The sequence below is a fragment of the Dermacentor albipictus genome, chromosome 2, assembly GCF_038994185.2.
Source record: "Dermacentor albipictus isolate Rhodes 1998 colony chromosome 2, USDA_Dalb.pri_finalv2, whole genome shotgun sequence".
Taxonomy (NCBI): domain Eukaryota; kingdom Metazoa; phylum Arthropoda; class Arachnida; order Ixodida; family Ixodidae; genus Dermacentor; species Dermacentor albipictus.
Window position 1 is genome coordinate 96,789,218 of NC_091822.1, and position 26,048 is coordinate 96,815,265.

The 26,048-nt window shown below is 46.7% G+C and overlaps 3 protein-coding genes across 4 annotated transcripts in view; 1 reads left to right on the top strand and 2 right to left on the bottom strand.

Annotated features, from left to right (window-relative positions):
• Nucleotides 1-26: 26 nt before the first annotated feature.
• Nucleotides 27-1,444, bottom strand: LOC139056015 (intraflagellar transport protein 22 homolog). Its single transcript, XM_070533781.1, has 5 exons — nt 1,242-1,444; nt 1,027-1,109; nt 831-920; nt 504-602; nt 27-397 (listed from the first exon to the last, which is right to left on the bottom strand). Exons 1-5 carry the CDS (start codon nt 1,269-1,271, stop codon nt 121-123), a joined length of 579 nt encoding a protein of 192 aa, XP_070389882.1. The 5' UTR covers nt 1,272-1,444; the 3' UTR covers nt 27-120.
• Nucleotides 1,445-1,495: 51 nt separating this feature from the next.
• Bre1 (E3 ubiquitin-protein ligase Bre1) overlaps nt 1,496-26,048 on the top strand; it is a 40,569-nt gene continuing 16,016 nt past the window's right edge. For both annotated transcript variants that reach the window (XM_070533776.1, XM_070533777.1), the window contains exons 1-8: nt 1,496-1,634; nt 4,212-4,379; nt 7,110-7,264; nt 10,114-10,391; nt 13,386-13,531; nt 17,551-17,712; nt 23,561-23,728; nt 25,665-25,943. In XM_070533776.1, coding sequence (XP_070389877.1) covers nt 4,269-4,379; nt 7,110-7,264; nt 10,114-10,391; nt 13,386-13,531; nt 17,551-17,712; nt 23,561-23,728; nt 25,665-25,943 — 1,299 coding nt within the window. In that variant the 5' untranslated portion in view covers nt 1,496-1,634; nt 4,212-4,268. The remainder of the gene's footprint in view (nt 1,635-4,211; nt 4,380-7,109; nt 7,265-10,113; nt 10,392-13,385; nt 13,532-17,550; nt 17,713-23,560; nt 23,729-25,664; nt 25,944-26,048) is intronic.
• LOC139056014 (uncharacterized) lies at nt 13,737-16,574 on the bottom strand. Its single transcript, XM_070533780.1, has 2 exons — nt 15,178-16,574; nt 13,737-14,282 (listed from the first exon to the last, which is right to left on the bottom strand). The coding sequence occupies exons 1-2, from the start codon at nt 16,207-16,209 to the stop codon at nt 14,241-14,243; spliced, it is 1,074 nt and encodes a 357-aa protein (XP_070389881.1). The 5' UTR covers nt 16,210-16,574; the 3' UTR covers nt 13,737-14,240.

Consider the following 26,048-nt stretch of genomic DNA (forward strand, 5'->3'; position numbering starts at 1 on the left):
AGGAGTGATGCGCAAATGCGTCAATCTTTTAAATTGTTTATTTGCGAGGTTTTTCGTCAAGGACAATTTATATGTATATATATGCAGAGCAATCGAAGCTAGAATTCGGCGAAGCATTGTTCAAGCCTGTCCAATGATGCTAAGCTCCTCCTGGTCGTGCCTTTCGTTTAACTCATTCGATAAGCGTTCCAGAAACTTGTTGAACTCGTGTCGTGTCTGCTCTCCGCCTTTACCGCCCTCCTCGGTGTCGTCTATGTTCGTCGACACCCAAGTGATCCGGGCAAACAAGTGTGACAGTTGGGAAGGATTTCCTGCAGGGCGGTCGCTTGACTTTCGATGACAGAACACGACGCATTGAGAGTCCCTCACGCCTTGAGATTGGACAAAGTTGTTGTACCTGGACGGCAGCAATTACAATACTGCACTTAAAACTTCAGCACAATGGCACTTGCCCCGCGAAAACGCAGGCACGCTTCAAAATGGGCCTGCAGAAAAATGCTTACCATACGTCAAGCGCCGTTGATACATTCTTTTGGTCCGAGGAATAGACGAGTATAATGCCTTGTGTATCTTTAGCAAACGCGGGCCAACAGTTTTCATACCTGTAAGAGCACGGCATAAATACTTGCACATATGAATGCAAACACTGATTAAACCTAGCCGATATTTTCGACACGATATAAAGGCAGACGTGTCTGAAACATTTCGCATTACCGAAATGCTTGTGGGACTCTTTATTACAATAAGTATTTACAGTTCCTTTCATGTTATATTGCTTGATCAGCCTGCTATCATAACTAGCTGCTAGAAAAGTAATGCTATAAAGTTACTTTTGGTCGCCACTGCAGTCCCAAAGTTCCACAGGCGTCGTGGTTTGTCGGCCCTTCACTAAAATTTGCGGGCTTTCAAATTCCAAGATTCTGAAACAGGAATGTTTAGACTGTCAGTTTCGAACAACCAATCTTGTTCACAGGGTTTATGACTTTTAAACGATTGCTCTATGGAAGTACACGGGGACACATTTACCGCACGCCTTTTGTAGGCTGGTATTGCCCAGAGGAGTTTTCAGTCGCCTCAGCCAGGTAGTTAGAAATGGCCGTCTTTCCAGACTGGGAAAAACATAAAAGAGTATGAAATGGTTAGTGTCGTTAACTTACAATAAAACAGAGTTTCCATGAAGTGAAGCGGCGAGGTAACGACGTTACCACGGGCAACGCGGGTCAACACAAGGCTGCGCTTACCTGACAGGGTCCAATAACTATTATTTTCATAATTTTTAGAGAATTGCAATATTCCCACAGCCGATGCAGCCAGCTTCTGCAGGAACTCTAATTCGCTATCCTTAGAACGCGAGCAGAATTCGGCGAAAACACTTTTGACGGGGAGAAATCTTTCCTCTGCACAAAATTCGCGGTCGCACAGAGTAGAAACTAGTGGCGATGCACGGAGTTTCAGAACCAACGTCCCAACGTTGCCGGATCAGGCACTCGCTCGCGTCTCTTACCAGGTTTCCGACCGCCAGGGGAGTCACCATCGCGCCAATTTTCTTTTGATGTGTATGGTATCTGCGCTGCGACTGCGTGTAATGTAGAGTTCATCGGCTTGCCGCAGTCGCCTCAGAAACGCCACAAAAGGTAACTAACGCTTAAGGTAAAAAAATCGACGAGCAACCTACAGGTGTCGAGTAGGCAGCGCGTATCGTCCGAAGCGCGCGATACTGCGGCATTTCTACGCCTCCGTAGCAACGTCGTCTGGCTCTAGCGTACTGTGTTGGCGATTTCCAGCAGTCGCGGCTCTGAGAAAGTGTACAGCGGGTTTAGCCCTAATGGATATTACCTGACAACAGTCGAGCTAGGGAAGGCGGTGGCAGGGAAGCTGTCAGACAGGTCGATTAGCGACTGCGCAACGGACTAGTCGAGGCGGCCAAACAGGAAAACTTTTTCCGAGGTCTGTTGATCGGGAGCGATCATCCTTGACAGGTGCTGGTATTGTCAGGGCTTACGGTGGGGCCAGCCGACTTCCAGTAGTCTACTTCGCTGTGAGCTCCATTCGTATTAGTGAAATGATTACTTTTAATGCGATAAAAAACTGTCACCGCGGCTTGGGCATCTTTGGCCAGTGGCCTGGACACCTACTTCTGCCGTCCGAGTGTTGAAGGTTGTCCCATCGTCGCGACCGTGACCGAAGCATATGCGAGGTTTCGCTTCATAGTTTAGACGGCTGAGAGGGCGATTGTTGCGGACGTAATAGAAACTTAGCTGGCGCCCAGGATTTCGGCGTGCGTTTAGGATACCGAGGGCGTACCGCTTAGAAGTAGGAAGAGGAAATACGCGACAAAAGGCTGAAAACGAGGTCACTAGTAAAGACTGGTCAAAATCGTAATGCGATGCCTGCAAGGGCAGTTAAGGAGCTGCAGCATCGCGTACTAGAGAAAGCTCAACGTCATTAAAATGTAGTCGCAAAATTCGGCAGCAGTCACAAGTTAAGCATCACTAAGCTGGTAACACACGTTACCGACGGGTTATCGTGGCCTTGAGGAATGCTAATTGAGTACTGATTAGCGCAGGTTACATCCACCTGCACCACGCACTAAAATAGTGAGGAAATTGCGTGACATAGAGTGCAAGCACCATGCAGCTAATTCTGAGTGGCATGCTTTGCTTAATATTCGCTTTTAAGCTTCGAAATGTAGTGCAGAGGGAAGTGAGTCGTATTGTTGTAGTGCACTGGTAGTGGGACTTAAGTTTGCAGCAGCTGTGCAGGACATATACTGTAAGCCAAGTGCCACTGTGTGCGACTAGCTATGCCAACTAGTTTTGTGCTGCGTGCTTTAATGTCTATCCCGAAGCATCTGTGGCTGGCTGCCGTTGCAGTATTAAGAGGCTTTCACATAAGGGTGTAGGAGATATATCGAGTTAAGACGTTGCTTTTCAGCAACAGGCTTGGCACAAGGGCATACAATTGGCAAAACATATTCCCTGTTCCTCACGCACGTTCATGCAGCAGCTCAAGAACGAAAGAAGCACTGTAAATCGAGGGGAGGGGAGGGACGAATCTTATGCTCCATTTGATACATCGCAGGCAACACTACGAAGGCTAACGAGACTTCTCTCGGTCCTCACATTAGCAACCGATAACTAGTGCTCAACTTAGAAAGATGTAGGCACTCATCATGTGACTCGGTGTAAAATTATGTCTCATACTTTTATGTCGCAGAGTACTGCACAGTTATTATGTGGAACGCATCGCAGCTGTGAGGCTATTTACCACCAACAAGCGGAGTGACACGTTTGTGCGACCAGCGGCCACAACACATTGCCTGCGCGCGTGACCAAATCATATCAGGTCGCATACTGGAAACACACAGGTGAACCAATAATATGTGATTGGATGTAGGCTCACATCCATCAGTTGTAGTTTTAATATGTGAAGTATAGTTTTTCTGCTGAAAGTGCTGCAGACAAAAGCTGCAGCACTGCAAAACGCATGGCGTGTGAGTTGTGACTGCACCACTTGCCTAGTTCCCACAGTATTGCCAGCTAAGTATAAAATGGGACTATAGGCGGAAGTACGGTGCAGTAGAATAACACAGAGGTAACAGAAATACAAGAAAACAGACATGCCCAGATGAATTTCTATGCAACTTTATCTGCTTGCTTAATGCATCAATAATTCAACCTTATTGGTTTGGCATAAGTGAAATAGGTGAGCATAAAGAGGTCAGGCAAGTGTTTTTCTATGGTTAGTCGATGAGAGAGCCGGAACTGCACTCGGCGTATTCGATAGAAGTTTTTGTAGTATGGTGAAGCATGTTCAGTATAATTTATTTAGCTGGAAGTTTCATAATGAAATAGGTGTGGCTCTTCCCTAGTGTACCAAATTTGCAGGACCCAGAATGTACAACACGGTACTGCAATGGCTATTTAGCCCTCATTGGACTTAAAACTCATAAAAACACAATGAATGCAATGGTGCATGCAATGCTTCTGGTAGTTTTCACCCCGAAGGCAGCCCGTGAATAGAACCGCTTGCTGACCTCTGTCATTATTCTCAATACTTCCACATTTGAATCTGCCATTTAAGATTATTCTGTGTGCCAACCGCTCTTGACATGTACTCCTTTTGTTGCTCCCTTCTGTAACACCTTCGGGCATACAAGGTATTGGTATAGTAAGACGTTGGCTCGCCTTTCTTCCCCTTTTGTGCTGCAGGTTCCCACCATATCTGAGGTGAGCCCGGGAGGCGGCGGCTGCCGGAAGCCAGCCAAGATGGCTTCCAAGCGGCCAGCCCCGCAGGAATCTCCTGGCGGTGCCTCCTCGGGCCCTCCGCCAAAGAAGGTTCACTTTGAACCCTTCCGGATCGGACAGGTCTCTACACTGGTGAGGACACCCTCTAAGTATGAGCGGTACTAGGGACAGCACACCTAGTACTAGTGACAGCACATGAAGGGACAGTGAGCAGCAAATGACAAGGGCCCTTGTGTGTCTGTCCATACAACCGCAGACATTGTAGTGTCACCTGTAGAGGCACCACTGCAAGACTGGCTCAAAAAAGAGCACATAGCACTGGTTGTGCGACAAAAGTGCTTTTCCTGAACTTGGGCAGAGTTTCTTGCACCAGTCTTGCAAGTGGCGCTACAGCCTCATTTACCATAAAGTCCCTCAATGAAAAAAAGTAGCACCATCCTTTAAACTTTGCCGCCCCTCACCAGCCCTCCATTCCCTGTACCTTGAGCTGTGGGTCTCCTCCTTCCTATTGGGCTAGCATTGTCATATGACACCGCACATTTTTTAATTTTTGTTTTTTGCATAGACGAAAAGTGGGCTTTACTAAAAGGCTCTGCAGCGCCACTTCTGTTGCAGCTGCCTGCACACGTTGGCCTACGCAGTATGCGGTGCCTCCATCACGAACATGCTGCCCGGAATGTCACACTTCCTGACGGCTTCTGCGGTCCATGATAAGCTCCTGAGCATGCGCTTGTAGGAAATGCTTAAACCCTACCGAGATTTTTTGCCAAAAAATAATACAGAAATGTCATAATACATGTAATCAATCAGGTAATCTAGAAATCCACAGAGTACAATCAGCTTCTCTACACAGCTTCCATAGCTTGCAAAAAGGCATTTGATTCACTAGAGATACAGCAGTCACAGTCATAGAGGCATTACATAATCAATGAGTAAACCCGCCCTGGTTACTCAGTGGCTGTGGTGTTGGGTTGCTGAGCACGAGGTCGTGGGATCGAATCCCGGCCACGGTGGCTGTATTTCAGTGGGGACGAAATGCGAAAACACCTGTGTACTTAGATTTAGGTGCACATTAAAGAACCCCAGGTGGTCGAAATTTCCGGATTCCTCCACTGTGGCGTGCCTCATAATCAGAAAGTGGTTTTGGCACGTAATGCCCCATAATTTAAATAATTAATTTTAATCAATGAGTACAGAAGGCTTACCTAAATATCTTGAAAAATATCTACAGAGATTCCACAGCTACCTTAATTCTCCACAAGAAAAGTAGGAAGATACCTATAAAGAAACAGATTAGACAAGGAGGCACAATCTCTCTAATGCTATTCAATGCATGTTTGGAAGAAGTATTGAAGCTGTTAAACTGGCAAGGCTTAGGAGTGAGGATCAACAGCGAATATCTCTGCAACCTTCGATTTTCAGGTGACATTGTCCTGTTCAACAACACTGGGGATGAGTTACAACAAATGATTGAGGACCTTAACAGAGAGAGTGAAGAGGGGTTGAAGATTAATGTGCAGAAGACAAAGATAATGGTCAACAGCTGGACAAGGGAACAAATGTTCAAGATTGCCAGTGGGCCTCTAGAGTCTTTGAAGAAGTACGTTTACCTAGGTCAACTGATCACATGGAACCCTGATCACGAAAAGGAAATTTACAGAAGAATAGAAATGGGTTGAAGCGCATATGGAAGACATTGTCAGCTTCTGACTGGAAGCTTACCGTTATTATTGAAAAGGAAGGCGTACAATCAATGCATTCTACCAGTGGTAACATATGGGGCAGAAACTTGGAGACTGGCAATGAAGCACGAAAATAAGGCAAAGAGCGATGGAACAAATGAAAATGACTGTGTCTGCCGGGAGGGGCTGTCACAGCAAATAGGTTCCCAGACGGAGAAATTGATGAAGTCTGCTGATATTTTGGGGGGATTAAATGAAGGTAAGTACACTGACAAGCAGAAAATGAACTCTACATCATTAACATTTTGGGCACCGCATGGTAGCCTTGTTGGCAGAGCTCAGTAGACTATCTTTTTTCTATTTTGCAAGCACACATTGCAACAATGATCATTTGCCTAATGGCAGCACTGGTTATTACACTTAGCGTAAGTGCATATGGGGGGTGAGGGGGCTAATGCTTGGCTATGGCATGGGTCATCATCACGAGAGCCATGTCTACATGTGTGATCTCATAAATGTGAAAGCATGAACTCTGTGCATCTCTGCAGTTGTATGAAACCAGCCACACATCCGTTGTATATTGGCAATCTGCCTTGCAGGAAAGCTAGCATTATTATTGGGGGCAGAGTCTATTCATCTTCCCAAGCAAATGAGTTTTTGTCCAGCTTTTGGACTGCATCATACTTGTTTTCAAGCGTTCTTTGAAAGTCTATACTGCATGCCTTAAGTGTACATGTATTGTCTAATAACATTGGTGCTAGTTTGCTTGGCATTAGGTTTAATGATGTGCTGCTAGGCCCAGTGGGCAGCTAAACGCAGTGAGAAGTTTTTAAGTTTCAGAGACTAGGCATACTGAGTATAGGTATTGGGCTATGCAAAGTTTTTGCTGTAAAGTGCATGTAAGCTTATGTTTTATGGCACTTTTTAAGCCTGTAAGGCCATGTGTCTACACTCACAACATTTTCTAGTTTGCTATAAGCCTCCGTTTACAGTAACACTGACCTGTTGGCATTCCAGAGGCATAAGCCACCAATCCGGGTTAAGTTCATTCTTTTCTTTAATGGCCCTTTAATGTTGCAAGTCCAGTGGCCGCCGCTAGTGCATTCTTCTCTGCAAATAGTGCGGCCCTCTTGGGCCATTGCATCTATGGCATGTGACGCCCGTGGCTGTCACTCCGCAGGAGGAGATGGACATGAAGACGCTGCAGTTCCAAAATCGCAAGCTGGCGCAGCGTCTCGAGCAGCGTGTGCGGCAAGAGAACGAGCTGCGGGCACGCGTGGAGCAGCTGGAGAAACGGCAAACATCCGACGAAGGGGTCCTCACAGTTGTTAACAGGTGACTCTTTCTTTTGAATATGTGGTTGCAGACAGTCGCCGCATCCTGCAGGAAGCTTTGGCACATTGTAAACAGATTGTGACACTAACTGCTTGGAAGTTTCTTTGAGCAAGTATTCGTCCACTGACACTGGCGCTGCTGGCATCTTTACCAGAAAGTTGGGCAACTCATAGGGCTGGTGGGTGTGATGTGTTCTATACGGCACAAAGCAGGCAAAAGATTCAAGCATAAAGAGCAAATACACTGTGCTCTGTATTGTTGCTATTCTATGCTTGTTTTCATGTTTTCCGCTGTGTACATGTAATTTAGCAGAAGCAACAAAATAATGTTATCCTAATATTTATCATTGTTACATTGTCAAAACCAGCGGTCAAAGTTGCCTGAGCTATACTTACTGGCCTTAAAAATGTTACAGGTTTTGCTGTTTACACTTTCTGCATTATGCTTGCAGTGATGTGGTCCCTGCATCAAATGGTACGGAGATACTCATCCAACTGTATCATGCTGTATTGAGGAAATTTTTTATTATTTGCATACCTGCCAACTCTCCCGAAGTTTTCATAAAGTTTATGAATTTAGGCTCTTCCTACGATTTTAATGATATTGTGTCAAGTTTTGTGTAAAATAGATTATGCTCGCAAAAAAAGTTTTCAAGGTGTTGAAAGGTGGGACAGTGCAAGATTGCAAAGTATGCATACAAAAAAGAAATTGTGGTCGTACCTGTGTTGCCCTATTGTGGCAGCACTAGATGGCCTATCCTAGAGGGGTACTTGCTTCGAGCTTGTTTATTAAATTCAAAGTAGTTTCCGAAGCAGGCGAAATCAGCTATAGCAAGGTTTCCAAAGTCACTGTGAATTAAAAATAATGTATTGCTCGCCAGTATCTGTTGTTCAGAGTTTGTTGCTGCTTGTGAGCTGCATCTAAAGGTAAGGTGTTGTTAATAATGTGCAAATGGAGGAGCGGTTGGGGGGGAGGATATCTTGGTAAAGGTATAAACTCGCGGCAAATTTTTGATAAAAGCCTCGCTATCATGGATGCACCATGACAGCTGTGCTTGCTGACAGCTTTTGTACTCGTACCAAGCATTTCAGACTGCACTCGACAGCAACAAAATACCCCCTGCCCCCGTCATGCATTGTCATGTCCGTGACATTTCTACGAATTTTAAAGTTCGCAGTTTGGGAGATATGGTTGTGGCAAATAAAAGCATAAAAATAAAAATATCGATGTTTCTGCTCTTCTAAAATTCTGATTACTATAGGGATGTGCCTTCCGCCTCTCTATTTTGGCAGGATGTTAGTGCGTCCTTTCTATTGCACATCTTCTGGCATGCAATGATCGCTGTACTGTGACGTTTGTTGAAATTAAGAGGTGCGCAGTCAAACAACTTTGAATTGATGAGCATTTGAGGCCACAGAATGGGGCATGTGTTGAACGGGATGAGTAGCAATTTCATGCTGAGCTGGAACGTGTCATACATCATGTACTGACGTGATGAAATACATACCCATGTTGGACCACATCATCTCAGTGTCATGAAGCTGGTGATGGGACACTTAACGCTAGTGAACGCTGCAAGGTTGATCTGGATTTGGCATCTGGTAGCATGTGTTCACCAGAATTGATTGGAATGTGTGGGCTCTTTAGTAATAATGTGTGGGCTGACAGTAAAGCCTTGCTGATACAGTTTTTGAAAAGGGAACGCCTAAAAAGGTACTAGCAAGGAAAACATACAGTCCAAAGCAAAAAAAGAGTTTGGCAGACTTAAGTTAGTTGGCATCTCTATAAGGCGAAGCGTAGCGCAAATCGTCGCAGTACAGGACGCCGACACACGCCAAGCTGGTGGGGGCCGAGTGACCCAAGACCCACATTGTCGTTTTTGTAGCATCGGCATGCTTAAGTTTGCTTTCTTCGAATTCAGTCTGGATCAGCGGATTTTTCAACCAAGGCATTTTTGCAGGAAATTTTAATGTGCCCGCTCAGCGCGAATTGTTACGGTACACGATGCCAATGTGCGTGGAGCTGGTGGTGCCCAAGCGACCGTTGTTCAGTCACACGTTGTCCTTTTCTGTTGCAAAACCAAAACAAAACCAAGCCGGTGGGTGAAGCCAGAACATGATGTCTACAAGGCCGCCTGAGTGAAACATGCTCACTTCACGCGGCCTGCAGTAGGGAATGGCAGCACGTTTGGGTTATTGCCTGTTAAAAGCATGCAGCACGCTTCCAACGGCACTGCGTCACAGGCGCTGTGGAACGACAGATGAAGATGCTTATTGCTGTAAGGTTGGCAGTGATAGCGGCGAGTGGGGCATGCAATGATCGGGGAGGAGATTTGCTGGTACTGGAATAGAAAACTGAAGGCGCGCCGGTGTTCTCACGTGAGAGGGGCACGCGAGTACTGCAGGGAAGCTGCTGGGGCAGGCCATTACTGTTCTCGATTGCGTGTGCCTCTTGTCCTTTATTTTTTACACTGGTTGGAGCTGACGGAAAACGTATCGTACAATTGCAGTTTGGTGATGTACTCAATGCTGGTACCGAAAGATCGTGTACTCCGGGAACATATAAACAAGTAAAAAAGAAGCTTGACTGTATTGGGTGCCCCCCCCCTTTCCCCTTCTTTTTGTTTTTTAATCGTGAATGTTGGTGCCAAGAAATCGTACGTAATGGGATCGTATCTGCGAGGTTCTGCTCAAATGTGTGATTTCTGCTGTCCTCATCGTAGACATCCTTCTTTGCTCTTTCCATTACACCGTCTTGTGTTGTGGTACATTTGTGGTAGCCCTGAAGTGAGTGGCCCCCTACACCCAGCCTCTTGAGAGGTGTGACACTGCGGGGACCTCTGTGCGCAGGTACTGGAACCAGCTGAATGAGGACCTGCGGATCCTGCTGCAGCGCTTCGACTCAGAGGCGTGGGACGAGTCAGAGCAGCGTAATGAGGCTGAAGCAACCACGTCGTTCTTGGGCATGCTGCTGCACTGGGACCGCGAGGAACTCGACGAGAAACTCGCCCAACGAGTGCAGGTGTCGACACGTGCCGTTGCCAAGCTGCTGCAGGCCTTCGACCGCCTGGTACAGAGAAACCACAAGGTCATGCTGGCCCTTCAAGGGGAAGAAACCACCGGTGCAGGTTGGTACTGCTCGCCTCTCTCCCATCTTTCCTTGAAACCTGCGTTGGGAGATCTTCACTGGAGTCTCGAACCCTACCACCTTCAGGCGCCAATCAATCCTGTCCCTTGAAAATGTGAATTTTCTTTTAAACTTTAGCTTCACCCCATTTCTTGCATCTTCAGAATTGGGAAAAGCATCAGAGCTACACACAGCATTGTCCGATCGTCGGTATGTAGGTTTACAGCATGTGGACTCCGTAATTCGGTGGTCAGTTCGTTAATTAATGCATGCTGCCTCTGTTCGTACATGGCTTTTCTAAGTCGACAAGACCGATCAAAAATAATGCTACGTGGGCATAGGGAATGGTGACAAAAGCTGTGCGCATTGAAAGCCCAAAAGCATGTGCGAAGACCGGGTCGATGAGCCACTGGGAAGTACGCAGATCGTATCGGGTACGTGTGTTTGTGCTCACATATTCATGTAGTTCAGAGATTTTTGCCTACGTGCAAGTTTAATTAAGCACACAGAAGAACTTGGCATGCATGCCCACGCTAGTAATTGCCGGCTGTTTGCCCGTGGAATCGAAAGCCAGTTTAACAGCCATCAGTCTGGTCTGTACATGTGATCTCGGGAATGATCATTGATGAATCACCCATATGCAAACATGTTAGCGCCAAGTTTTCTCCGACAGTTTGCGGCATGTTACCACATTGGCCAGTGTCGAATGTTGTCCCACAGCAAAGCTGCCTGGGCCACGAGACCTAATCGACAACGCTCTGTTGGGTGTTAGCAACTACGGTTACAGTTTGGTGCCGGATAAGCACAGATCTATTAGCACGATCTAGTTGCACAATCTTTCCATTTCCCTTCCTATTTCAGTATGTTTGACATGTGGCAAATGGTGCCGAATCCGACAATGAAAAGGTTCCTGCTCATTACCATTGGTGCCAACCGCGGTAACACGCATTTGCACCGCGCTGGTCGCACGGCGCGCGGTGCAAACGGTGGTTACGCACGATGACCAAGTCGCATACATAATGTGCAGTCCGTGCTTTTGTCTGTTGCGCAGATTGGCCTTACAATAACCCACAAGGTCTACCTGCCGTAATTATGGGAAAACCCTCCTGTATTTTGGAGAAAAACTGTAAAAGAAAAATTTCTGTGCAATTAAAGGTCGCCATAAAATGCAGATCCAAGCTATTTGTCACAATCGCATAAAGCCACGAGAAAAAATGAAATCAAGGACATCATAGGGTACATTAATAATTTTGTTTCCTTGCACAAAATTTAATATGTGGCTTTTAATAAGACTAGCACACTTCACACACATTCTGGTGTCTATCTGCCTATCTATCTGTTTTGTGAAGGTAGAGTTCACAGGTTCCGTCGTGTTATTGCCAGACATTATCCAGCGGTGGACAGCAGTGGATGTTTTTCAGCACCCCTACTGTACCATAGATGTGTCACTTGTGCCTCCAAGATGGCAGCGGCATGCTGCCTAGCGTAGTCTACCGCAGCTGCCATGAAGTACCGCAACGAGCCCTTTCGTCGCCGTGACATTCAATTTTTGGCGGGAGCTTTTCCCTCTTCGCTTCTCTGCTGTGTAGCCTCCAACACATTAGTGGAGACAAAAAGAGAGGAAAAGCTTCGTATCGGTGCGATAACTGCACTTGTAGTTGAAGGATTCGAAAAGATTTTGCAGCATGAGTTTTTGGAGAGGACGTCCTTTAGGCAATTCTACGATCAGTTAAAAAAGTCTTTCAGGGCCCCTTTAACACTAAGCAAGGATTTCCACCTTATGCAATTCTAGTTACCCTCAGTGCTGCTTTCTTCCTCTGATCTTCCTTGTCTTTCAACAGTCCACGAGTATTTCTTGAATTACTGTTTGTGGTTTTGCAGTGATTCGCTGAGCTCTTGCATTCCAACACAGTAGAACCTTGTCCACGAGTTTAAAAAAAAATGTTAGGAAAATCTTATTAACCGAGAAAGCGGACAATCCAAAATCACTTTAAAATTTTGGCAGACTCAACTGTAGTTGATATCTACATAGTACTAATTGCTGCAGCACAAGGTGCCCATGGGCACCGAGTTTGGGGGGCACAAGCGACCTGAGATGCGCCTTGTCATTTTTGTGGCTTCAGCAAGCTTAGGATAGTGCTCTTCGAATGCGTCCAAAGTCAGCAGCTTCTTTGAGTGGGACATTTTGGCAGAAAATTTTGGCATAACCACTTGGCGCGAATCGAAAGACCAACGAGAAACCGAAACAAAATCGAGCTTGTGGGCGACGCTGGAATACGACGTCTACAATACCAGCAGAACAAAACACGACCCTCACTTCTTGCAGCAGGGAACGGCAGTGCATTTGGTTATACACCTATTAAAAAGTGTGCTGCACGCTTACAGCGGCGCACTCTGTGAAAGAGATAGGTGAGGTTGCTTATCACAATATAGCACTGACAGCGATAGTTGCGAATGTGGCGTGCAAAGACCCGGGAGGAGATTTGCTGGTACTGAAATGAGAAACCAAGTGCGTACCAGCGTTTTCATGTGGGACAGGCGGGCGAGTATTGCATGGAAGCTGCTGTGGTGAGCAGCTACTGTTCACGACTTGGAATCTAGCAGCCACAATGCGTATCATACAGTGGCAGTTTGGTGATGTACTAAACGTTAGTGTTGAAAGAGTGTATTTTCCGGGAACGTATGAACTAGCAAAAAAGAAGTGTAACTGCATTGGTTCATTTTAGTGTTCTGCAAACGTTGGCACTGGGAAATCATACGTAATGAAATTGTATGTACGAGGTTCTACTGTACTAACCGACAAAAAAGACTCGCATCTGTATTGGGCCATTCCTTTATGTTCGCGATCGCGCGTGTTGGTGCCAGAAAATCGTGCAAAACGGGATCATATGAATGAGGTTCTACTGTACATGTGAATTTCGAAGTGGATAGTTTCTGCGTGTGTAGTGCTTGATTGACAGACTCAACAATACTTTCTCCTTCTCTTCGAATGCAGATGGGGAGCCAGTGATGGACACTGGTCCAGTGCCAGACCTAAATGAGGCAGTACGGCAAGCCAACATAGAGCTGCAGACAGAGAACAAAAATCTCCATGCGCTGGTCACCTCGTTGCACGAGAAGAACCACAAGCTCACCCTCAAGGTTGGGACGCCTCGGCTCTTTTTTACCATTGACCTCTGTGCTGGCACTGTTCTAGAATATTGAAAATTTAATGTGGTATGCTACACAAACGCATGTTACTTCACTTCGAGCAGATTGTAACTGCGGTGAAGGGGGCTAGTGTTGTTAAGGGGGGACATGGTGATTAAAAGTTATCATTATTTATTTATAACCCAAACTTGATAAAAATTGGCGTGCTTGTTTAGTTTCTTCTCCTGATTCTAAAAATGCAGTTATTTTTTCTGTAGGTTCATTATTTCATTACTTAATTAAGAAAACAATGTATTTTACGATGTATTTTTTCTTACTACAATAGACAAATAACCGCTGCACAAAAATAGACAAATGACATATGGTCCAATAGAAGAAAGCACAAGCTTCACAACATAGGAAGAACTTTTATGGTTGGATCAATATTTCCTACTTTATAGTGCACTGAACTCCATTGTTCTGAACATGGCCATGCATTAGTCAGACAAAAGACAAATTTTAAAAACTTTAAACAAAGAAAATTGAAAAACTGTTTCCTATGTTTGGTGCTCCAAACATCTAGCTTCATGCTACAAAAAAAATTAGTACTATATCTATGATAGCTACTGATATATCACAGTAAATGTCTTGCTGGGTGGGTAAAATTAGCATTTCGAGAAAATCAAGAAAACAAATAAATGTCACATTTAATTGTGAAGAGTCACAAATGTGTGCACATACACATTCCCAAAACATTAGTAGGCTCCTGGGGCATAGTCAGTTTGGGCATTTGTGCCTCTGTGGCGCTTTTTGAACAAGCACTGCACATTTTCTGCCGATGCACGCTTGTGTTCAGATGCGGCTGATCGGCGCCGGTCTTTTTCCTCCATGCGCTGCATACACTTTTCACCAGGGTTCATTGAGAGTTCTTGCAAAATGCTTGCTGAGGTTCTCCTGCAGCCAGCATTGAATTTCATGACTGCTTCCGCCACTGCAGCCTCAACGCTGAAGAGTGATGCGTGCTGCTCCTTCGGTGCGAGCGCCCATATTAGCGAGTGCAGACTTTCATTGTTGTTCTGTGTTTTGCCTCGCTGGCAACGTTCAAGCAGCATCTTGTCAGAGAGCCGTTGGTAGATTGGCAGTAATGCCTTGCTTACATGAGCAGGTAAATTGTAGTGGTGCTTCGGCACAGGTTGGCCTTTGGCCTTTGCAGCATTTTGCCGGCACCAGGAATCAGGACCTTCTGGACAAAGGCTATGATTCGAGATGACGTCATTTGATGTTACGTGATAGTAGCTTGCCATCACGGCCTTCTCCATGGCTTCAATGTCACCAGTGTGGGACTTCAGAGCCCATCCATAATAAGAGCTCAATTTGTTCACCAAATCTCCAGTCAACCTTCCTCTTCCACCAAGTGGCTCTGAGCCAGGCCCCTTGTGCTTTGACAGGGCATTACGTAGTGCTGTCCCCATCCTCTTATGGACATGGTTGACACAATCCTCTTTGTCAACTTCTATAAAGCCATATACTTTGGCCTCCTTTAGGGCCAAGAAAGTGCGGCTGTCACCGTCCGACAGCACAGTTGTGTATCTTAGGCTGTGCTTTTCCAGCGATCTTTTGAATAAAATGAGGCCAGCCTCCACCTCCATTTCACCAGCCTTCTTATCCGTATTTTTTTGACACTGATGACTGGCTTTCCATTCTTCGTATGAAGGGTCACCAACTTTTGGTCCACGCTGACAACCGGCACAAAAGTTGCTCAGCACAATGTAGTCCAGGACAAGTCCCGTAAAAAGTTCAATGACGGCGCCGACACCGATGTGCGAACTGTGCCCGCGAGTCATCCAAGACCCGTCGTACGATACAGCGACGTTGCCCGGGTTGCCGAAGTTTAATTGGCTGTAAAGCTGCCGGACCGACTTCGCGCATTCTGTTGTAAGCGTCTCAGCTGCCCGGGTCGCGGCGGGCGTCAACTTCGTTTTGACGTACCCCTGCCACGTTTTCGTATGCAGCCCGCGGTGCGATATATTCATTGTTGCGAAAATATCATTGAACGCAGTTTGCCGATTGCCGGTGCTTTGCATTGCGCGCGCAGCCAGAATATTGACGGTAAACGGATTCACTTTCCGAGTCCCATTCACACGCGGCGAGCTCCACGCTGACGCTTTGTCGCCGCATTTCGAGCATATGAGCACCAGACTTACTGCAAGGCCATATTCGCGCTCCTTCCGGCTGATTTTCGCGCTACCGCCGCATGTATTACAATTCATATGCTCCAGCAGTGCGTTCACCGATTCCAGGCACACCACGGTGAAAACTGTGTCGTCAAGCGGGCCGGCTGCGACATCGCCAGCGGACAAGATCTCCGACTTACGGCTCACTGCTGCGGTTGACGCGAGCTCTTGTAGTTTCTCGTCGGATCTCATGTCGATTACCTCCAAATCTGAAGGCGTCAGCATAACGGTGTCACGACGGACGCGGCTGGCGTTTTCGTCGCACCTACTCGTTGTCGCACCACCTAGGCCTAGCACTCGGTCGGCTCCATCAGTTCCGTCGCTTGACGCCGTTGGTGGCTCGTCCTCAACCACTTGCGACGCGGTGGGGCGTTTTTTGAAGTTGTTGAGCATGGACTTCTTCCTTTTCTTTCCATACTTGTGCTTAGAGTCAAACTTTCGGAGCGGAGGAGGCATCGTCGCGCGTACTCACACAACGATCGCATCGAACATGGCGTCTCGCGTGCGCCTCTGCTGCGGCTAGCAGACAGCTCGGGAGTGCGCCCAGCCAATCACGTGGCGTTATCTCGTCACGTGCATGCGACAGCGAATGAGAACGCGCGTTTCATCTATTTTTGCCGCCGGTTTTTGTATTGAACCAGCAAGCCTAACGAAGCGGCAGCGCGCGATATTTGAAGCCGAAACCGCGTTCTTTCAAACGAGACCAAGATGGCCGCCCTCAAGGCACTAGTACGCGAGCGCGGCGTCATTGAATGTGTGTCGTTTTCGCGTCGACACACGCGAAAAATCAGGTGCCCCATCTGTTTTTAAATTGTTCGTACGGCTGAAATATGACCTTACGAGATTTGAAACTTGGTAGATAGGGAGAATAGTAGATGTAGATTAGAGAAATGCTATTTTCCAAAATTCGTTTTTTTATGATATTTTGGGTCTAAAGACCCGTGTCCCCCCTTAAAGCGAACCTGCATCCCTCACCCCGTGGTTGTTGGCATGACATATAGTGCAAGTGGTTGCACTAGTTTTTGATGCTCGTAGGACTGAAAAAAATGACACTTTCTAGCAATAAAAGGCATTTGTTATGCTTGCACACAATATTCCAATTAGCAGGTTTTCCCCACAGAGTCTGTATTCTGCTACCCACTCCCGAGTGTATCCCAAGTATGAACTTCTGTCTGTATCAACATTCTGCTCTATTTGTGACAAAGTGAATGCCCCATGCACATATAAGTTGGGGCTTCCATTGCATTTTCAATTATTAGTGTAACCTTCTGGTGCAACTCCCAAGTTCGCAGAGGAAAGCCACTGTACACAGCCCTTGTAGTGGCACAACGTACACATTTTGCTCCAACTTGCTTCACTCATTCAGCTGTTAGGGAACAGCTTTCGCAGGCATCTGAATCGGATGAGCCTTGATGAGGGAGGCTCATCTGTGTCCTGGTCTATTCTAATCATGTTCTGCCTGTAAAGAGACGCTTGGTGTGACAGTGGTGTTTTTGTACGGTGTTCAATTCGAGGTTAATCTAACTATTATATTTTAATTCTTATTATTTTCGCACTATGTCAGTTGTCCGAGTGGTGCTCCAACCGCCATATTTGTTTGACTGTAGTGGCAGCGCGATTGTAATGATAGGGTTAACGTTCTGGTCGCACGAAACAAAATAATAAAATAAAGCTGCAAATGTAATGCGAGACAAACGGAAAGAGAAAAAAAGAAATCCCTTACATTATACATTGTCCTCGCATCGTCCAGAGGGTACTTCGTGACAGCATTGTTTTGTTTGCAATGGCGTTGTGCAGTTGTCGGAGCACCAGGACCAGGTGGACTCGCTGCAGACCAAGAATGACGAACTGCGCAACCGAGGGGAGGAGCTCGAGTACGAGCTGAGCAAGGTGCGCGCGCGTGAGGAGAAGCTTGACTGTAACCTGGCCGACTGCCTGCAGCGCATCAAGAGCTTCCAGGTCGGTGGGAGAGGGCCCTGGGCTCAGTTTGGTTACTCAGAACTAACGCTGTTCTCGGCCAAGAGATTCAAAAAACGTTTTCTAAAAAATTTTAGAACTTTCCTTGACTTTGTTGATGGCCATCCGACAGATGTTTTCAAGTGTCTGAACTTGCCTTCCCTTCCCTGCATACTCCCTCCCTGATGTGCACCTTATTTACAAAGGCCCTCACTGATTTGCGAACATGAAAATAGTCCTATAGCAAATGTTCTCGTACTTTCAGCATAGCCGTTGTTGCTGGAGGCATAAAGCTTTTGCATGTCTGCTACCTAAGGTGGCGCTACGGGCGGAGTAGTGCTTTGACAGAAGGCAAAAGGATGAATAAAGAAATCCTCATAATTTTTCCTCCTGCAAGGGAAAGATGGTGGCTACAGCAAAAAGCAGCTACTAATGCAGCTTGACAAGGCATGTTGTTCATTGTGGAAGCCTCTCGTGGAATTTCCAGTTTTATGGCCACATTTTGTTATCATCTTAGTGGGCATACCTACCACCAGTGATGGCGAACACTGAGTGCTCCATAATGGTGTCAGAGCACACTTTCAAAAGTGACAGTAGGTACAGCCGCAGGCCTATCTTTAGACAAGGAAGAGGCTGCATAAGTAACCAAACAATTGGGTGATGTGAAAAAGGCTTCAATGTAATAGTCTACAGTGGAACCCCATTGATATTTCCCCGCTGTTGCATTTTCCCGGCAGCTATGTCGTGTTTTCGTGGTCCCGAGTCGTATGAATCCTATGTATTATGCTCCCATTTGATACAGCACTGTAAAACAACCAAGCACTGTTAAGAGCAGAGTGGTTTTATTTGTACGTCCCTTCACTTGATCTACTCCATCTTCTAACTCCTCTTCCTCATCTCATAAGCCATACCCCACTACTCACTCATGTCTTAAACCAGCGACATGCCAGAAGTAAATTTCGCCACAGCACCATTTGGTAATATTCCTGCATCTTGCATTGCATTTGAAAGTGGCCGCCACAAAAATATAACGGTGCAGGGAGAAATTGTCCCTCGCATGTTGCACCAAGCGACCGATTCGTTGCAGCAAGCAACGAAAGTTTGCAATAAAGAACAAAGTTGCACAAGCCAGGTGCTGCACTAACATTTGGAGAAAGCATGCACACAGCAGTTGGCGAAGCTTCTGTAAAAGTGCGCATCGATTAAAGGGCCCCTGAAACGGTTCGGACAAAATTTGTAGGCGCGTAGGGTACAGCTTAAGTAGAACATTCGCACCACAATTTAAGTGAAGCGTTACGTATTAATGGAGCTGCAAGCGATTAGAAGTTACCCTCCTCCCTAGCTATGCTTTTCCTCCTCAACTCGCTCGCCGAGCGAGCGGCGCTAAGCTCCGCCTTCACTGGTTCAGCGTCACGATGCGACGTCACATCGTTCACTTCCGGTTGTTTAGGAGCACGCCCCCTCCCGCGCGAGACCTCTCCGCTAGCCGCTTGGCCGTCGACCGAGAGCTATCGAAGCAGCGTGCGTTGCGAGCATTCTGTCGTAGCGCCGAACATGGCCGGTATTCCGGTAACCACAGGCAAGCTGGTCATTTCGGCAAATGACTGGAGGCATAAACTCAAGCTGATGAAGGAACTTTAGCGTAGACGTACCGTATTTACACGATTGTAAGTCGACTCGAATGTAAGTCGACCCCCCCATATCGCGCGCCCGAAAAAAAAAAATAAGAGAGCATACTCGAGGGCGCATTCGATAACGAAAATTTATTAGTAGCCGACATGGTCACTGGACTACTCGTCTTCACTAGTGCTGCCATCGTCATCGTTGCTGCAGTCCCACAGCGCGTCGTGGTGCAGCGAAATTTCAAATTTGGCAAACGACCGCACCAGGACATCTTGCAGAATAGCAGCCCACGCCAAATGCACTCAACCACACGCAGCCGTCAGGGAGGCTCTTTTGACAGGTCCGGTTGGCGTAATTTCGCAGTCTTCTGCCGCCAGCCACTCGTTGTACGTACTCACGGCGGAGCAGAACCTTAAAATTAAGGCGAAGGTCCGGGCTTGTTTCACGACCACGTCACACTTCACTGGCAGTGACCGATCACGCATTTCAGCGACGTACGCCGCAAGTTTAGCCTGCAGCTCCGGAAAGCGTCCAGACTTTGGCACGTGGGAAATTTCTCACTTGTCATACCAGGTGAAAATTTGCAGTCGCCACTCTCGCACCACTCGTTTACAAACATCGAAATTGCGGCCCGCTGTGCAGTGATTTGTTTCTTCGGCGTAAAGGATGGCAGCCCTTTTGAACGGTGCTGTGAACGAGTGCCGAACGATTAGTGGGCCTGGAGCACTCATGACGACTGGGGAAGCATAGAAGTAGCACGTAGCCGGCAGTCAAGTAGAACGCGTCAAACCAATACCATGCCAATACTAATGCCTTCAAGCACAGAAAGAGAAACCAGCGCGCAGTGTCTGCTCTTCCATGAACTACCGATACTCCCCGCAAGCGCCGCCGTTCTGAGGGTGCCGCCGCAAATGGGAACAGCGGCGCTTCCATCAACTATCGACACTCCCCATAAGTGTTGCATGCACTGTAAAACTCTCAAAAATGTTGAAAAACCCTTCCGCAAAGCGAAATAACATGCGGGATAGCGAAAAGATACGGGTAGGGCCATATAGCAAACATAAAATTCTAACTACGTCGTAGCTCCCGTTGGTATCGCTTTTTTTGGCGGGGCCATGTTTCGGTTTCGATTGTAAGTCGACCCCCCAACTTCAGACTTTCAAATTTAAAAAAAGGGGTCGACTTACAATCGTGTAAATACGGTACGTGAGCAGCCTGATCGGTCTGCACGGTCCAGACACTTGCTGGCGCAGCGCTTAACCAGTCAAACAAAGCGCTAATATTGCTCTAACCAAGTGTAAAGCATTTTAAACATTTATAAATCAACGTGTTGATGATTACACTCCTGCGAAAAATACACACCAGCAGCAAAGAATACACTTCGTTGCTGCTACTGTGTATGGTTGAGCTCTGTGCCACCAGGTGGCTGCACCGTGCAGCCCGTTCACATTTGCCCTTCTGCTCATCTCGTGGCTCATCCTGGCACAGTCAAGCGGCCAGACCCTGTCCCCTTGCGCTTGTGTTTGCCCTAATACTGGACTCGCGGTATGCAGGTCGCTAGGTTTGCAGTCCACAAGGCAACAAAGTCGAATCATAGTGCTCGCGAAAAGACTGAGACCGACTCTGACCGCGGAGCTCTCGTCAAAATGGAGTACGTTGTAACACAAGCAGACGACACTTGCTGTGTGCCGGAAGTGCTGAAGTGTACTAAAAAACTATTCTTGTGTATTCTTTTTAAGTTATTTTCTTTTTACAAAAACAAAGTAACTAACATTCCAATTATTACGAGCATCATTTGTTCACCATAAAGTTGGAAAAATTATCGACCACACGCCCTGGTCAGCCAATCAGATAGCTCGCCCATGTGACGTAATATGGGTTATTTGCATCATATGGGTAGGGGCGGCTTAAAATTCCGCCGAGCAGTGTGATGCGATCGGCAGCGATGTGTATTTTTAAAACCTTATAATAAATTACGCGCTTTACGCAGAGCACTTAGATGCATCAATTAATGATCAGAAGAACCTACTCTAACGACTCAGTACGTTTGCAGAAAATCGCCAAAATCGTTTCAGGGTCCCTTTAAAACCTACTGGGAACCATGCACAATTGGCCAATTCTGCCAAGTACAGGGCTACATTTACTTTGGGGCCTGCAAGGGTCTTATTTGCATTTCACAATTGCCGGTCCTCTTTAGTAAGCTAAAGTGTTATGCGGTGGAACATACACAATATACTGCGGCAGGGGCCACTGTCACGGAACACCGTACCGTATGCGTCCCTTAATCATGCACGTGCGCGTGTGCCGTTCCTGGTCACAGTACGAGCACCTGACTTTGTGCTGTGGTGATTTGCACCCTTCCTCACGGTTATATTTTCCCGGCAGATACCTTGTGTTCTTCACGATACCCTTTAAAAGCGTATCAACAGGGTTCTACTGTATTTCATTTTTTATAATGTCACCAGTGCTAACTGGTATTGCCACCACAATTACCTGTATTGTTATCCGTAAATTGGGTACAAAGCTATTTGTAAGATATATTTACAATGCTAGTCCAAGCACGACCAAGGTGGCCATCAACTAGCATCTGCGCCACTTTGTCATCCTCATCGTCCTGGCTGGAGCCATGCTGAGGCTGCCTTCATCTGGGGCTGTTTGCTATCAATATGCCTTGTTGTGCCTAATTTCTTGTGAATTTTTAGTATGTTATTGTTTACTTGTTTTTTTTTTGTATGACTCCTTTTTGTCTACAGTCGAACCCGACTATATCGAACCCGTTTACATCGAATTCTATATATCGAACAATTTCTGGTCACGGTATAGTATGTGAGTATATATAGCAAAAATTATGCTTACATCGAACAAAAATAGCAGCGACTCCCGATATATCGAACGTCAAGCGGCGGAAAAGTGCCCCCATAAGATGGCTTTCCCTCGCGGTAATGGGTAAACCCGGCGGTGCGGCTCCATCTAACCGCTCTCCCCTACCGTGACCGCGCTGCCTCGGGCTGGTCGGGCAAGCTGTCGACACCCCCTGCAAAACATGATCCTGGCCCGCCCGCAGCGCTTGCTCAGACAGCCAATTGGGGAGGCTCTTGTGCTCTCATCGTGCAAGATGGCGAAAGTGCGAGTTGTATTTGCGCCCTGTTTGCCTTCTCCCACAGTGTTGCCGTGATGAAGTGGTAGAATTCGCCTTTTGTCATGAAGCTCGAAATCATAAATCGGGTCAAACGAGATGAGACGTTCGATGTCCCTGCTGCGTGCAAGATTCCGAGGAGCACTCTCAGCACGATTAGGGCTAAAGCGGCCAAACTCGCGACCCAGTGCTCGTGGCGCTGACGCGTACGCACGGCCATGTACAAGTGGTTCTTCATACGTGCCGGTTTCCACGTGCTCGGTGATGACTGTAAATTCTGATGAATGTGGCGAAGCGGTTGCCGGTGTTGCCAAAGTTTGGAGCGAGTTGTCAGAATTTCCGGAAGCTGTTGACGAATCAACGGTGGACGAGTTTGGGAGTGCAGATGACGGTGTCGCGACCACAGGAGAGCCCAAGACGAAGAATACATCGCTGACATAGGACAGAGCACAAATGAAAGTGGGCACAATGAGGAAAGCCATGACGGTCCTTTGCCCACGTCCTCTGAAGTGATTGGTGCACTCGCACTAGTCCGGTGCTTCTGCGCGAATGGGGAAGGTTGTGGCCTCAGCTGCTCCGACTCCTTTTGACAATGTGGGGAAGTGCGTGCGTCGTAGGCAGCAAAATTGCCCAAGCAGAAGAAAATGCAGGACTAATTTATACGAAACTAAGTTAGTTTCATCAATAAAGTGATTTTATAAATGGTATGTGCTTTTATGACATCAATTATTTAGCAGGCTTATATCGAACTAATAGGCGTTTTTTTGCGAGTTCGATATAACCGGGTTCGACTGTAACCCACTCCTGCAGTAGCCCCATAAAGGGGCTGCAGTATGTCTAAATAAAATAAATAAAATACGAAGTCGCATGCCAAGCTCAATGTTCTGTAAACATACTGTTGCAACACTGCATTGTTATTGTCAATAAGTGGGACTGGCCTATCGAATTTAGAAGCACATTTTTCTTGCACTTAGCGTGTGGTGGTGGTGTCGGTAGCGTTTCCGTGAGGGGCACTCGGGGTGAGGCCCTGGTTGTCCTCTAGTAGTGGTGCATGGGCGATTGCAGTATGCGTGTGTGTCGGTGCTCCTGCAGGTGGACGGCGTCGACACTTTGCCCTTGGTTGCCTCTGGCGGGGGCTCTGGCGGTGGTGGTGGAGCAGCCTCCCTGCGCTTGGAGGACCTGCAGAGCCAGCTCGAGGAACAGCGGGAGCTGGCATCGGCACGGCTGCTGGAGCTGGAGCAGCTTCAACATGACCACAAGGTACAAGGTGGTCTCCCAACTGCCGGGCTGTCGCCATCATCTCATTGCTGCTTGCAGAGGCACGAAAACAAACTTGGCTTGTGTGAAACTCATTCCAAGAATGTTTCTTGTGTGAATACAAGCTCTATTGTTTGCTTGGCATCATAATCCCTCCTGGTCTCCCATTACCCAATTCGTGGTCTTCTTTGGATCACTGCACCGCTAACCCGGGTATGTTTGTCTGGTGAATGTTTGAGAACATGTTGCTGATGGCCAGTATTGTCAAATATTGTTATAATGCAATAATGGATGTGATAAGCAAAAAAAGCTAAATGAAGTAGCTCTTGAAAGCTCAGAAAACGACATGCCTTTGTTACCTAATTTTAACAATGCAAGACCTCCCGACCAATGGCAATAACAAACCAGTTCTCTTGGAAGTCTAAAGTAAACAGCCATCTTGCACCACACATTGACCTTGAAACAATGTTGGATATGCTGTGTGCTGTCTCTCAAAATGTCTGTCAAAACGTCTGTCATACTTCATCTTGAAACTACACACGACATTTTGCAGTGTAGTTGCTGTGCTAGTATTATACAGAGCAAATTTTGGTGCACTGGTATGGAAACTCAACAGCTTTTGTTGTACAGCATGATAAGCATTGAGGGAGAAACAAAAGATTGCTCTTGAGTGAAAGAAATTGCCTAGCCTAATGCCAGTTCATTTGAATATGAGGCACTCTGCTAGTCTGAGGCAGGCATTGCCATCTGGTGGGACGTCCTCGCACTTGATGTGCACCGTAAACAGGTTGCAGATTGCATGGTTCATAGCAAACTTGGCCATGATTCCAAATTCATTGTTTGTTGTGTATAGCCGATTAAGCTGGTGCATGTTTTGCATTTTTTGACTGAGGCAAGTCAAAGCTGTTAGCCGTACTACTGTGAACATCATTTCAAAATGTGCTGCATCTTGCACGTCTTTCTAGTAGTGGTGTGCGATAAGTGAATTTTGAGACCGAATCGATTACAAATCGAATATAGTGCCAGAAATTAATTGAATAGAATATTGAATAGTTTTCGAATAATGAACAGCTGTTATCACAATTAATATAAAACAGTGTTCACGTCCTAGTATTCTCAATGTTAGCAACTTTCTGTCATTACATAGTACTTTTTCAAGCGTTGTTTATGAAAAGCACAAGTGGAGCATTAGGAGCTAACAAGTAGTTTTTTCGCATGAACAGGGCTCTTCAAGTGCATATGATCGCTGCATAGCCCGTTAAGTATGGCTGTCTAAGTGACGTAGCCTGCTCCACTGTGCAAATACTATGCCTGCATAGGTGAGAATTTACCTTACTTTTGCTCCGTTCCCCCCCCCCCCCCCCCCCGCTTCGTCTGTCTCAGTCAGATCCTGTTCAGCGCTGTTACTCTTTTTCCTGAGACATGTACCAATCAGCACAAGTTAGCATGTTATTCCAATTTTATGTTCAGTTGGGTGCAGTTGATATTTCGAAATATTTTAAAAGTATTTGAAAAATATTCACATATGCAAATACTGACTATTAAATTCAAAGACCGAATCTAATAGGACACTATTTGATTCGTTAATTGAAAGTTTTGAGTATTCACACACCTCTGCTTACCAGAGAAGAGGCCTTTCAGCAGGCTGCAGTGATGGGTCAAAGCCTCCATTGCTGCTCTTCTGCATAATAAATATTGCCATTTTCTCACTATTGGGAAGAATCAGCGTGCCAACACACTCTGTCTTTGCTGCACGGCATGTCTGATGCTACCTGCACAACCTGCAGGTGGCAATGAGGTAAAAACTAGTCCAGAAAAAAAAAAAGATATCTCTGCAATTATCTTGGCCCTGAAGGTGCTTGCCCTCAACGTCTCCCCCGCAATAAGAAGGGTGTTCCAAACGCTCGAGAGGGTCACACGTTGGCTTCTTCCCTTGCAGGAGGCCCTAAAGACGGTGGAGCGGCTGCGGCTAGAGCTGCGGTCGCTGCCCGAGAGCCTGGTGGTGAGCACGGCCGAGTACAAGTGCCTGCAGAGCCAGTTCTCCGTGCTGTACAACGAGAGCATGCAACTTAAGACTCAGCTGGACGAGTGTCGCTCCTTGCTGTCGACAGCCAAAAACTCACACCTTCGCCACATTGAGCAGATGGAAAGCGAGGAGCTGGTTGTCCAGAAGAAGCTTCGCTCGGAGGTCATCCGCCTCGAGGACAACATCGCGCAGGTGGTCTCTCCGCTCTCAAATTGTCTGTTTCCACATGTGGAGACGCTTTTCGGCCATACTCGCTTGCGGTGCCTGTCCAGTGAGACTGGACAATCCAGTCTTGCG